Source organism: Aspergillus costaricaensis, assembly GCF_003184835.1.
Source record: "Aspergillus costaricaensis CBS 115574 unplaced genomic scaffold BO79scaffold_58, whole genome shotgun sequence".
NCBI lineage: Eukaryota > Fungi > Ascomycota > Eurotiomycetes > Eurotiales > Aspergillaceae > Aspergillus > Aspergillus costaricensis.
In genome coordinates, this window is record NW_020291858.1 from 62,733 (window position 1) to 75,464 (window position 12,732).

General features: G+C 50.0%; 4 protein-coding genes across 4 annotated transcripts; all 4 read right to left on the reverse strand.

Moving 5' to 3' along the window:
- Positions 1-3,157: 3,157 nt before the first annotated feature.
- On the reverse strand, positions 3,158-4,699 carry BO79DRAFT_161156 (2,3-butanediol dehydrogenase; the record flags this gene model as incomplete). The annotated part of the gene is made up of 6 exons (XM_025679008.1): positions 3,158-3,285; positions 3,351-3,836; positions 3,890-3,972; positions 4,059-4,311; positions 4,401-4,434; positions 4,613-4,699. The coding sequence occupies 6 exons, from the start codon at positions 4,697-4,699 to the stop codon at positions 3,158-3,160; spliced, it is 1,071 nt and encodes a 356-aa protein (XP_025534170.1).
- A 299-nt stretch (positions 4,700-4,998) lies between these two features.
- BO79DRAFT_211986 (putative cofactor for methionyl- and glutamyl-tRNA synthetases) lies at positions 4,999-6,753 on the reverse strand. Its single transcript, XM_025683112.1, has one exon. The coding sequence runs from the start codon at positions 6,482-6,484 to the stop codon at positions 5,141-5,143; it is 1,344 nt and encodes a 447-aa protein (XP_025534171.1). The 5' UTR covers positions 6,485-6,753; the 3' UTR covers positions 4,999-5,140.
- A 366-nt stretch (positions 6,754-7,119) lies between these two features.
- On the reverse strand, positions 7,120-8,764 carry BO79DRAFT_69050 (pepsin-like aspartic protease). The gene is made up of 3 exons (XM_025689614.1): positions 8,202-8,764; positions 7,386-8,146; positions 7,120-7,326 (listed from the first exon to the last, which is right to left on the reverse strand). Exons 1-3 carry the CDS (start codon positions 8,582-8,584, stop codon positions 7,196-7,198), a joined length of 1,275 nt encoding a protein of 424 aa, XP_025534172.1. The 5' UTR covers positions 8,585-8,764; the 3' UTR covers positions 7,120-7,195.
- A 1,994-nt stretch (positions 8,765-10,758) lies between these two features.
- On the reverse strand, positions 10,759-12,093 carry nbp35 (Fe-S cluster-binding ATPase). Its single transcript, XM_025680264.1, has 2 exons — positions 11,915-12,093; positions 10,759-11,850 (listed from the first exon to the last, which is right to left on the reverse strand). The coding sequence occupies exons 1-2, from the start codon at positions 11,997-11,999 to the stop codon at positions 10,904-10,906; spliced, it is 1,032 nt and encodes a 343-aa protein (XP_025534173.1). The 5' UTR covers positions 12,000-12,093; the 3' UTR covers positions 10,759-10,903.
- Positions 12,094-12,732: the final 639 nt, after the last annotated feature.

The following is a 12,732-nucleotide window of genomic DNA, read 5'->3' on the forward strand; positions in this document are numbered from 1 at the left end:
GCTCCCCTCTAAGCGATCAGCAAACAGGGTTCATTAGATAAATCCCGATCAGAGCATGATGGGGCACTTTTCGGCAAGTCAGTCTCCAGTAAGGTAAGGTAGGTCAAGGAAATCACCGACAGCCTTTCGCCTCAAATTACAGTAGCAGAAGTATTAGCAGTAACACAGCGACGATGATAATAATAATAGTAATAATAACAAATCAAAATGGAATAAAACCCCCAGGACTAACGAATTGCAGCAATTGCTGACCACCAGCAAAGCACAAGGGGGGCAAATTGAAAAATAAAAAAAATAAAAAGGAAAAGGAAAAGGAAAAAAGTCGTATACGAGTAAGAGGCCCAAGAGGAGAAAAGAAAAAAAAAAAATTAGTTTACTTGCACTCGATCCCCGTCCCGAACCAAGGAAATCGACCAAGATCGAGGCGCCGGGAGCCGATGGGCTAATCGGGGGTTAGTTAGTTAGTCTAAGTAACTAGATTTAGAATGGATGGATTAGTTAGTTAGTTTTGAACGCCAGAGCCCAGAATCAGGCACACGGCGGATAAGAGATGCTGCGCAAGAAAAAAAAGAAGCGACAAGAACCAACCAGGCCTGAAGTTTGAAACCGTGGGTGGGGAGGGGAGGGAGGTAACTAGTAACTAAAGTAGAAAAGTAGTACTAATCTAGGATTGTTCTCCGTAGGACCATTGAAAGTGAGGATGGATTTGGGGGGGAGGGGGGATCCACACACTTGGGTTCTTCGGATTGAGAAAACCTGAAAGGAAAAGGAGATGATGGATGGATGGATGGAGCTTGGACGATGGATACTTACTTACTAGTTAGTTAGTAGCTCGTTAGGTAGTAGTAGTACTCTAGTCTTGGGTTAATGGATACTTATGTGTGGTTATTAATAGATGGGAGGAGGAGTTTGGGTATGGTGTCAGTTAGGGTACCAGGTAATAATGTCAGGATTTATGCACTTATTATCATCGTCATTATTAGGTAGATGAAACACAGGTAGATACTTATTACACTAATTACTCTTCTACTACTTATGATCAGGCCATCTAATAATCATGATCATCACTCATTGTTCCCGACAAAAACAAACTGTAACAGTCGTGAGTTAAAATTTGCTAGGATTCATTCTCCAGTCCTTGCACTTTCCTCTCTGTTCCTTAAATTAGCACAGGTTGAAAGAAGGAAAGGCAAAAAGGCAGGTCGGCGTAAGTGGAGGCGAGACATGCATACAGACGACGGCAGCCACTGTTACGCCCCTTTATGCATGTAGAAGACATCGTTCCAATTCCATACTCTTCTTCGCGTTACTGCTGGTTACTTGAAGGGAGGGAGTATTCTCTTGACTCATCACCTCATCATCTTAGTATTTGAGTAACTAATTCATCAAATAATAAACTGGACTAAGTGTGTGAATGAATAATCAATAGATTATTCTCCGATGCAACATACTTGTGTACCACCTCTGTTGTCATCGTCCAAAAGCTACTCATCAGCTATGAGGAGTGACGTTCACATCGCCAACCCGACTATCCTATTAACAGTAACATAAATATTGAACAAGCACGGTTGGGATTCAAATAAAAACAAAAGCACTCATGATAATCCAATTATCCCTGACCATAAGATCTCTTGGAGTAAAACTAATAAAAATAAAAGAAAATTCACTACACTATCATACTGCCATTCCATATCCCACAAGTATTTAGTTCTCTAGATCCGTCCGTACATCCAGACACATCGTATACCACTAACAACTAGCCTCTTAAGTACTTACTTTATACCATCGCGTAACCACCTTGCACCATTTGACGTGATTCCTCATACTACCGACGACTTACCCCAAAGTGGCGCGATCGAACGCATGTTCCTTCTGCAGACTAGTATACACGCTAAGCCGAACTAAGTAGAAGTAACCAATGACCGGGATATATCTGTTGTACTTGTGTTTGCATCCTGACATGGGGCTAAAGGGAGGGACACAAAAAGGGTAGGCAAGGATGAAGGGTTTGAGTGCGCGTGATGAATGGATACTAGATAGATGAGGATGAGTTGCGTTATCTCCGAGGTGAAGGGTGGGGAGATCTCGGAGGTAAGTCATTACTATTACTACGACCTAGTAGCTTAATATATTAAAGGTGGAATACTGGATAGGGGACAATATTCCTTAATTGTGCGATATGCTGTGTGTCTGTGTAGGGGGCGATGTTGGAGTGGCGACGAGGTCTAGACTACAGTAAGTTCCTAGGAAGTCCCCTTCAATTGCCGAAATCCCGATCATTGTTACTAACTACACACTAAGCTTACTAGATAGTTATTGGGGATATATGACACCTCGATTCGACTAACTTTCCATCGGGAATAGCACGAACTGACATGGCCGGCCAGCATCTCCAAGTGTCCAGAACGAACTGGCGTCGGGATGAACCATCCCCGCTGAATCAGGCGGAGTGGAGTCATCCCAACCAACTCACTCGTTGAATAAACTAGTTGACATCTGACGGACGGGTTTGCCCGCTGGACGCTGCTCCTGCATCGAACTACTTGGGGATGGATGAGGTTATACGAGAAATCGACCCCGCCCCGGCCGAGTCGCGCGGGAATAGCACAGCTTGGCACCACCAGCCGTTCCGAAAGACTGGACAGCGTGCTGTCGTGGATGCACTTGCCATCCCTGTTCAGTCTCTCGTATTCATTCCCACACACGTGTTGGAATGTCAAAGGTAAGTACAGTAGCGTACATCCCCCGCCTCGCCTCGCCTCCTCTCTAGAGGACTTTCTCATTCCCATGGATACTGAGAGACAACACTACAGGGATCCGTTCTACAACACACACAATAGCTAGCGCCGTATTATCCCTCCCCGGGCGGACCAGTCTACGACACGGAGTGCCCGGATTAAGAAATGCCTTGGCATTGCTGACACGTCTGCTTCTGCTGGTCTCGGCATTGCAAGAAAACTGGCTGTGCTGCGCCTTCAGGAAGTACGCCAATCCTCGGGTGAGAGGGAAGATGTGCATGGTATGGATGTTGTCATGTATAACACGGGCTAAAATGCAAGTAACAACACACGTATCTGGATTTGGACCACGTCGTGCAACACACCGCCAGCCGCAGCTGATCAATACTCGTCCCACTCGCCCTGGATGTCTCGGACTTTCATGCCGAAATGTCCACCAAGATCTTGATCTGGTTGTCTCGGCCGTGGATTAAGGATTTGAAGCCTTTTTCGACGATGTCTTCCATGCGGATTTTACTGGTGATTAAGGCCCGAGGGTTGAGTTTGCCTGTGTTCAGTCAGCTTCGGTATAACATGTGAATGGTCAAGCATGGCTGTCTGGCAGTCACGTACCTGACCACATAGCATCGATGACGGCCTCGAATTCTCCGTCTTCATATATCACCGACCCTACCACGTGCTTTTCGCCCAGTACCACGTCAAATGCATCGATTGCCGGCTTGTCGCTCCAGAGAGACAGAATCGTCATTGTGCCCCGTGCCCGGATCCCTTTCAAAGCGGTATCCAGTCCCGCTTGCACAGCAGAGCATTCAAATGCTATATCAGCTCCGGCATTGCCCGTCATTGCACGCACCGTGGCCACAACATCGTCAGCCCGGGGGTCAAGAACACGCGTAGCGCCCAAAGAACTAGCAAGCTCCCTCCGCTGCGACGAGACCTCCACAACGACAATGTTTTCCATGCCACGGGCCTTGAGAACCAGAAGCACAGCAAGCCCAATGGGTCCAGCACCCACCACCAGCGCCGTACGAGCATGTTCATTATGAATAGAAGACCGACTGACTGCATGCCATGCCACAGTCAATGGCTCAACCAGCGCTACAGAATCAGCCTCCTACCACATATTTAATTGTAAGAAACGATCAACTCACCCCCAAGATCCAACTCAAACCCGTCCGGCAACTTCACAGCCCTATCCTCCTTGACAACAACATAATCCGACAGTCCCCCAGCCCTACCTGCACATAATCAGCCAACCCTTCATATAGACACCACTCTACACCAGGCACCATAACAAGAAAAGAGAAAGACGGATAGAACATACCACTAAACCCCACAAACCCCAAATTATCACAACAATTCACCCAACCCCCAAGACAAGCCGCACACCCACCATCAAACAGATTCGGCTTAATAGCCACATTATCTCCCACATGGAGACGAGTGACTCCCTCCCCTACTTCTATAATGATGCCGCTGAACTCGTGACCTAATGTCACGGGGATCTTCTCCCCCGTTATAGGGTGCGTAGTACTCGGGATGGTCGACGGACCGTGGAGGTATTCGTGGATGTCTAATCAGTCTAGTATTAGCCTGGCCTTGACTTTCTGCTCGTAGCATATATTAGAGATAGATTTAGGGGGAGAGGGGATATGTTCGTACCACTACCACATATACCCACGAAAGCAGGTCGGATCTATTTAGTTTTATAGTATATTAGTAGTATATCATAAAGGCAGTATTATAAGTGATAGTAATAGATCATACAAGAACCATCACAATCACAAGATATCCTCATATTACAACATAGTAATAGTACCCCATACGGAATTATCAAATAACAGCTATGAAATGAACAAGATAGTAAGACGAACCTTCACCTCACCCACCCCGCACGACCCGGGTTCTTGGATCTCCTCGACTCGGATATCGCCTCGGCCGTGGTATCGGACTGCTCGCATGGTAATATTAAATATATCCTTATCATGGAAATGACGTATGGTGTTGGAGAGTGTTTCTGTGGATGACCTATATGTAATAAAATATGGTTGATATTGGCAAAGAAAGATGGAAGAGGATAGGAGGATATTGTGAGACTGGTTGGTAAGATGATTATTATGTTCCGGTAGCGGGAGTTTTCCGCGATGTTTGGGTACGTTCTCGGAGGGGGTGTAAACTTGGCAGGTAATGTTGTGAGGGGTAAGCTTAAATCGATGGTTGAATTAAGGTTATGGTATAGAGATATGTATCAATAATTCATTCCCTTTCCTCGTCTAACTTGCAATGGCGCTATCAATCATAACTAACTATTTACGTTTTTGATTAGAGCAGCCCCTCTTTTTCTTTTGCTTCCAATTCAAACTGCCTTTTTATGTCTGCACCCCTCCGAATCGATTAATCCCTTACCGGACAGCCGCACCCTTCAGGGTCTTGACTGTGCAAAGTCCACCGGACTGCGTCTTCAGCTTACCCAGAGCGGGCTTGTTCTCCTGGCCCTGCACGGCCGGAACGGCGCTCATCTCAAAGGCAACCTCGAGGGCATCGGTGGTGGTGAATCCAGGCTGGTAGGTCTCCCAGACCTTCTTCTTAGGGTTGAGAACCTTCTCGGGCTCACCCTCGGTCCAGCCCTCGAAGCACACGCGCTCACCGGCAGGGGCATCGGCAGGAGGCGAAACGAGCTCGACGGGTCCAGCGTGCGAGTCCTCGCCCTCAGCCACGCGGGGAGAGGCGGCCAAGACCATGGCGCAGGACTTGATGCCACGCATGGTGACGGGCTTCAGGTTGCAGACGGCGACGATCTTGCGGTTCTGCATCTCCTCCAGGGGAATCAGACCGTTCAGACCAGAGCACACAGTGCGGACAGTCTTGCCGGTGGCCTCATCCAGAGAGGTGTTCTCGGTGCCCGGGGCGTCACCGCAGTCGATGGTGGAAACGTAGAGGGAGTCGGCGTTGGGGTGGTTGACGGCACGAAGAATGTGACCGACACGGAGGTCAATGACGGAGGGAGACGGGGGAGCAGCAGGGGCGGGCGCAGCCTTGGCCGGCTTCTCCTTCTTTTCCTTCTTCTCCTTCTTGGGCTTGCCCTCGGGCTTAGCAGCAGCAGCAGCGGCGTCACCCTTAGCACCGTCGGCCTTGGCCGCAGCCTCGGGCTTGCCCTGTCCGACAACGAGGGGCTTGCCAGCAGCCTCGGCGGGCTTCTGGGCAGCGGCCTTCTCCTTCTTCTTGCGCTCCTTCTCCTCCTTGGGGTCGACGGGCTTGGGCACGAAGCGGACGTCGTTCACGTCAATGGTGACCTTCTCCTCATCGGGGATCTGGAGAGCGAAAATGCGGCTGTTCTGAACGAAGTCGACGTGACGGACGATGTGGTGGTAGCCCTGCTCGCCGGTACGCTCCTCGGGAGTCCATTTCTCGACGAGAGGAGCGACGAGAGCGTAGACGGCGATATCAGCCACGGAGGGCTTCGCACCGAGCAGGGTTGTGCGGGTGGCGAGGTGAGAGTTCAGCTGGGCGAGGATGGTCGAGACGACGGGCTTGTCATCCTTGCTGAGAGCGGTCTGCAGACCGGAGATGGTGGCCAGCCATTGCTTGACGTCGGCCTCTTCGGCGACGGAAAAGCTAGTCTGCGGGAAGATTTTGGGGGTGGCCGTGTGAAGGTCGGGCTCCGTGGCGTCGGGGGAGATGGCGGTAGGGTAGGAGCGGTAGAGGAGGGACAGGAGGGAGGACTCGGGGGCAGAGTTGATGGCCATTTTTGCGAATGGGCGACCGGCAGGCTGGAGGAAGAGGAGGAGGGACGACGAGGTGGTGAACGAGAGAGGAGGGGCAGGATTGAATCCTACGCAGTCACGGTGATTCAGCGGTCGAGCGAACCGCGGGGTTCTTCTGCTGGCGACCCGCAGAAGTGCCCCCGTTGGCCTGAGGAGCGTCACCTTGGTCGCTGCTAACACAAGATCCCTGACTGAGAGGGATCTTGTTTATTGGGTGAATTAAGGGATTTAGATTAGATGATTCTTCTTTACAAGTTGAGTGATAATGCTAGCGACCAATTGAGAAGCACTCGGACTCTGCATTCAAGGTCAATATTTTTTTTTTTCTTCTTTCCTTTTTCCCCCTTCTCCCTTTCCGGACTGATCGCCCAAAACCGTTTAGGGCTGTTGGCTTACTCAGCACTGCAGGTGCTTCTGATCTACGAAATAGTTATAATTATCTGCAACAAACACTCTCTACCTCGTTTGAACAGCTATTTCAGCATGGCTCTATTTTCTCTTGCCGATATGGCATATTAATCTTGCTTCAATATGTAACATGAATTGTAACTACAGCCCCGCGACTCCCGCCTTGACTCACAGACCCAAGGCAAAGCAATGCACGTGAGTAACTGTCCATCCATCTGCCCACGTAGGATACAGTCCAAATCTCAACCGATATTATTACACGCGGGAGAAGTACAGAAAAGGAAACTAGTTCTTGGGGGAGGCAACACCAAGAGAGGGTCCACGCATGTCAAAGACGACAAAGAAGGCCTTCAGGAACGTGTCGCCCAGAATCTGTAGCGAGGTCTTGCCGTTGGATTGAATGCCGCCAAAGCACACTAACCAGCGAAATCAGTCAATCATGTTCAATCAACTATATTCAGTGAGGGGAACTTACAGGCCTGTCCGGTGGTGGTGTTGGTGCCAACCTTGGAGAAGTTGATCAGGTTGCCGGGGATCGTGGCCAGGCTCGACTCGCCGAGAACCAGGGAGAAGCTGGGGAGAGTGGTGTTGCAGGGGTAGATGTAACCACCGGCACTGCCCACGTAGACCGAGTTGGGAACTTGCGCATAGTAGGCAGTAACCACGTCGTCGTCCAACAGCATGAGGGAGGTACCGGTGTCCGCGATCGAGGTGTTCACGTTTCCAATGTCCTTCAGCTCTCCGTCTGCCACGGAAAACTTAGGAGTGGAGAACTGCCAGTATCCGTTCGATGAGTCCACGCTGACGTTGGCAATGTTGCCCTGGTACTTGGTCTTGTCGATCGTGCCAAACTCGTACTCGCCCACTCCGTCGGACTTGAGCGAGGCGGTCATGACGGGCTCGTCCAGACTGGATGCGACATTGGCGAAGAACGTCTTTTGCGCCTCCGGCTTGATGGTGTTAATGGAGGAAAAGCCCAAGCCGACCAGGCCGTTGGAGTTTGTGTCGTCGATGAATGACTGGGATACCTTGTTGGGGACACCGAAGGCTTGCTCGTCGACAACGGCGCCACCAATGTTGACGGTATCCGTTCCGACAGGTCCAGAGGCGTACGAGTCGTCACCATACGAGACATCGAAGGTGTATCCGTCCATCTTCTTGAAGGTCGAGGAGTTTGAAGGGTTGTACTCTGTGTGTCCCGTCAAGGTTTCGTTGAGATTCGTATCAAGCACCCAACTGTATCTTGACGTCAATCATCGTTCCAAAAGTAGACAGCTGCAGTAAGACTTACAAGTCAGAAGAACCAGTGTCAAAGGTCATGACGACCTTCTGGCCGCCGATGAGCACAGGCGAAACGAACTCGGCATCGCTCTCAACCGAAGTAGCACTGACAGCGCCAGTCTGATCAGGCTCCGAAACCTCGCTTCCAGCAGCAGCATGGCTTGTGGTAATGGGCTTAAAGTCTGCCAGATCAATGTTGAAACTGCTGGGAGCTATTCCATACTTCCGGTATGCTTTGCGGAGAGCAGCGGGGCCATGCAGAGCACCGGTTCCACGACGGGCCCGTTCAACCTTGAAGGAGCGTGCTTTATGCTGGTTTGACGGACCATGGGGTAAAGAGAGGACGCCATAGCTGAAGCAAATGGCAACAACGAGAGACTGGAGGAGCTGCATGGTGGCTCACTCGGGATATGATGTCGACGGGCGGACTATAAAAAAAAAAAAGAGGGGATAGGGCCCGACGAGTTTCAGAACAAAACAATTCGAAAACAAAGAACGTATTAAGTAGTTTGACAAGTGAGAAATAGAATCCTTTCCAGAAGGATTGAGTTTTTAAAAAGGGGAAGCAGTATGGGGGCCAAAGTCCTGACTTAGCCTGGTATACTGTGATGTTACGAGGCTGAGTGAACCAACTGGCGGAGCAACGAACAGACCAGACCAAGAGAGAGAGAAAGTAGTAGCGCTCAGCCCAACAAAGCCCAGCAGATGAGAAAGAAAATGACAGTGGGAACAGAAAATGAAAGAACACTAAGGTTAACGAACTAGAAGAGAAATGTAAACAAAAAGGGGAAAGAAGTGCAGTCTATAAAAGGGCAGCAAGTCGAAAAGGAAAAAGGTCGGAGAGGCATTATTCACCGTCGAGCGACTTTTAGCAGGCCCTACTATAGTTGATTCGCCCAAGACACCAAGACTTTTGCACTCTACATTGATCCACCCAGCACGGAGGCTGGAGGGGTGGCATTGTTCCAACTAGCTGGACCAGTCTGGTCCCAAAAGCCCAGCGGTGGAATCATCAACCAATCCTGAATGATCCAGGCCCAGTTAGCCTGGATTCACGGGACAAAAACCCAGGGGATATCCATCTTCATTTGCCTGACACTGGCGGGGAGTGGGAGGAGAAAGAAAGTGGGTTCAACTTGGATCTTCCGCTTGTGCTGCTGCAGAAAACTCTATATTTTCTTCTGTTCACAGCAGTAGAGAGCGCATGGGACATGAGGAACCTGCCTTTGACAGGCGACTGGCCTCTTTTCCTTGACAGCGACCGGGGGCGAGCGAGTCCCTGAGTGGCTCCTGGTGAAACAGTCTAACCGCCAGGGCCAGGGGTCACCGGCCAATCACCAGTGAAAAACATCATGAAACACCAGCGTGCCTCGAAAGCGGTTCCGTGGATAAACTTTGAGTTAGGCGTGTTACAAAGTCCAGCGTGGGACGCCGGCTTTTTCCCACCGTCTGCCCTGCCATTGAGCCACTCGGCATTAATGTTCAGGCACCAGCAGCAGTGCACAAGGTACGCTGCATCGGCGTGGCTCCAGTCCACATAAGAATCTCGAATCCCGAGTACGTCAATGGACGAGTCATGCATGCGTGGCTAAACATTTATTTCGCAATTGTGCACACGTACACAGTAGTAGATCGATCTGAACAGCAGGATTCTTACTCAGCCCTGGGAAGCCGCGTACGTAGGCAGTCGAGTTTTTTGGTAGTGTTCATCATTGCCCAAGAGAAGTTCAAGAAATTGGACGAATGGATGTCCAACAACACAGTTGGGGGATAGACTTTCTGTTTGCCCAGCGGTTACTAGTTTCTTGGGTTAACCCGTTAACCTGCCATGCAAAAGAAAGCGTGACACAAGACCATCTATCTAATCGGCTACTCCGGGGGAAGGCTGATCTTGAACCCATCTAGGTAGTAGCAGCAATAATGCTGTATGTTTAGAAATGCTACTTATCTTTCTCGGCATTATCGAAGGCCTCATCAAGATCCAATCACACTTAAGACAAGAGTAGCACCCTGAATGTTCAACCTCGGGCCAACCCCCCCGTTGCGGATCTTCATCAGCGGATTTCCGTCTCCCTCAAACAGAGCCAAGCAAACGGTGAGATGGAAATGGTCCGATGGATGGCTAGGCGGGGATTCACCTTGCAATCTGCCAAGCACCCTTTTTCAGACCCCTTCTTTTCACTTGGCAGGCGGTCCGGCAGTTTCTGGTCGCCAAGCTGTCTAGCAAGTAAATATGACTGATGGAATAGGTGAACTTCATTATCATGTTACATAGTACCCTTCATGTTTGTATCTCGTTTCTATCTATAGGATCGACAGCAGCAAACTCCTTCCCTTTGGTCTAGGGCTTAGTGAGCACTAATAACGTAAGTCGGTAGTTGGTTATTAACTGCTAGTTAATTGCAATAAACACACGAACTCCTGTCCATGAACACGGGTTCTTTCTCCCCCGCGCAGCCCCCAAGCTAGGTGTATCTCGCCCCCAATGGTGTAAGCGAAGACTACGAAGAGTGCCTTGGGGCAGCACAAAAATAGTAAAGGAGAAGCGATGGGAAGGTCGAGCGGGAAACAAAGAACGGTTTAAAGATCTGGTATCTAAATGACTTCTTGGTCAAAAATGCCCGAAACACCCACAAATGAAAAGACCTCGGCTTGCTATCCCAATGCTGAACGCCCGTGAAATCAGATCAAACATCATATAAATGATAAGAATCACTCCGCCACATCTTCCGGCAAAACGACGTTGGGATCCTCTCCAATCATCCCAGCAACCGAGCGGACAACTTGCTTGATCGCAATCGATGCTGGACTGTCGGGATAATGATCAACGAAGCTCTCGCCATAATCACATGCCATTCCCACCCGCGGGTCAAGAGGCACAGCGCCTAGGAAAGGAATGCCCATCTTCTTGGCGAGTCGCTTTCCGCCCCCGGTGGTAGCCCGGAAGATCTGGGTCTTAGTGTTGCACGACCCGCACACAAAGCCAGACATGTTCTCGACTAGCCCCAGGATGCGGATGCCTGCCTTGCGGCAAAAGTCAATTTCCTTCCTGACGTCGAGCAACGAGACCTCCTGCGGGGTAGTGACAACTACTGCGCCATCCACACCAGACTCCTTAAGAAGAGAGTTGACGGACAGATGCTCGTCCGATGTCCCTGGAGGTGTGTCGATGACCAAGTAATCCATCTCACCCCAATCCACGTCCTTCAAGAATTGTTTAATGAGTCCGTTCTTCTTCGGCCCTCTCCAAATCACCGCATCATCACGATTGGGCAGCATGAACTGCACGCTCATCGCGGCTAAATTGTCCGTCACCCACACCGGACTCCAGCCTGCATTGCTCACGTGGATGGTCTCCGCCTCGACGCCCATCATTTTTGGTATCGACGGCCCACAGATATCTGTATCCATTACACCCACGGTCGATTCGGGGTTTGCGGCGAATGCGTGTGAGAGTAAAGAGGTGAATGTAGATTTTCCAACGCCGCCTTTGCCAGAGAGTACGAGAATTTTGTGACGTATTTGCGAAAGTCGCTCGGTGATGATGGGAATATCGGGGTCGGGGCCTTTGGGCGCAGATGCGCAGATCGATTGATTGGGACACCCCGCACAGGCATCGCCTTTGCCTGCTTGTTCAGACTCGGGTCCAGGGCAATGCTCTTCTCAAATATTAGTATACTGATCATATGCTAGACAAATATGCCTGCTTCATATCAAACATACCTGGCTCGGGAGCCACCAGATTCGGGGCCATCTTCGACCGCGCCTCGAGATAGGCCGCGGTCGGCTCCTCGAGAGAAGGTGCCATCTGGAATTTCAATCTCTGAAATATACTCTTTTGGTCTGCTATTCAGTGAGAGCACGGCAGATACTGAACAATCAGTCCCCCAAAAAGATGTTATTGTGTGTGACAAAAGCTGAATGCAGTCTGACAAGAAAAGTGGCGGCGTGACCGCGGGCGGGATGCTTGATAAGCAACACATGACAAACGCTGCAGTGGCGATTGGCGCGGGGTTCGTTTCGATCGCAGCGGTGTCGGAGAGAGCGGCGATAAGATCCATTGCTTGCTAGTACCCATGCCAGGAACAAATCTCAAAGCAAACAAGCTCTTTGCATAATCTTAGATCTAAGCTGTGTATGGATAAATTATCCTATCGCATCGTTAAATATTTGAAAGCTCTTCTTGGGTTAATACATTGATCCTAGTGAGCATGAATGCTATGCTTCCAATCATCCTTTCGACTCGAAGCGACACGCTCCCATACTGCTATTTCTAGTGAGACAGACACTATCTGCAGTATAGAGGGGGGTCATTGTATATGCATTAGACTATGAACATCACTATGCTCGTCGAAATTGGCAAATAACGTTGACCCATACTATTTAGATACCAGACAGACGCTGTCTTTACTATCCCTAATATCATTATGGCAAGTTCGCCGACTCGCAGTCAGAAGGGATGCCAACCAGACAGGCCCGACACGAGAGGGGCAGCCTGGTTTCAATCTGATGTTGGGAGGGGTAACGCGGAAAATTCAATG

Coding starts and splice junctions, on each gene's coding strand:
- BO79DRAFT_211986 (XM_025683112.1), bottom strand. CDS start 6,484: ATGGCCATCAACTCTGCCCCCGAGTCCTCCCTCCTGTCCCTCCTCTAC.
- BO79DRAFT_69050 (XM_025689614.1), bottom strand. CDS start 8,584: ATGCAGCTCCTCCAGTCTCTCGTTGTTGCCATTTGCTTCAGCTATGGC. Junction 8,147..8,201: donor GACACTGGTTCTTCTGACTT/GTAAGTCTTACT, acceptor GTCAAGATACAG/TTGGGTGCTTGATACGAATC. Junction 7,327..7,385: donor CACCACCACCGGACAGGCCT/GTAAGTTCCCCT, acceptor TTCGCTGGTTAG/TGTGCTTTGGCGGCATTCAA.
- nbp35 (XM_025680264.1), bottom strand. CDS start 11,999: ATGGCACCTTCTCTCGAGGAGCCGACCGCGGCCTATCTCGAGGCGCGG. Junction 11,851..11,914: donor TCTGGTGGCTCCCGAGCCAG/GTATGTTTGATA, acceptor ATATTTGAGAAG/AGCATTGCCCTGGACCCGAG.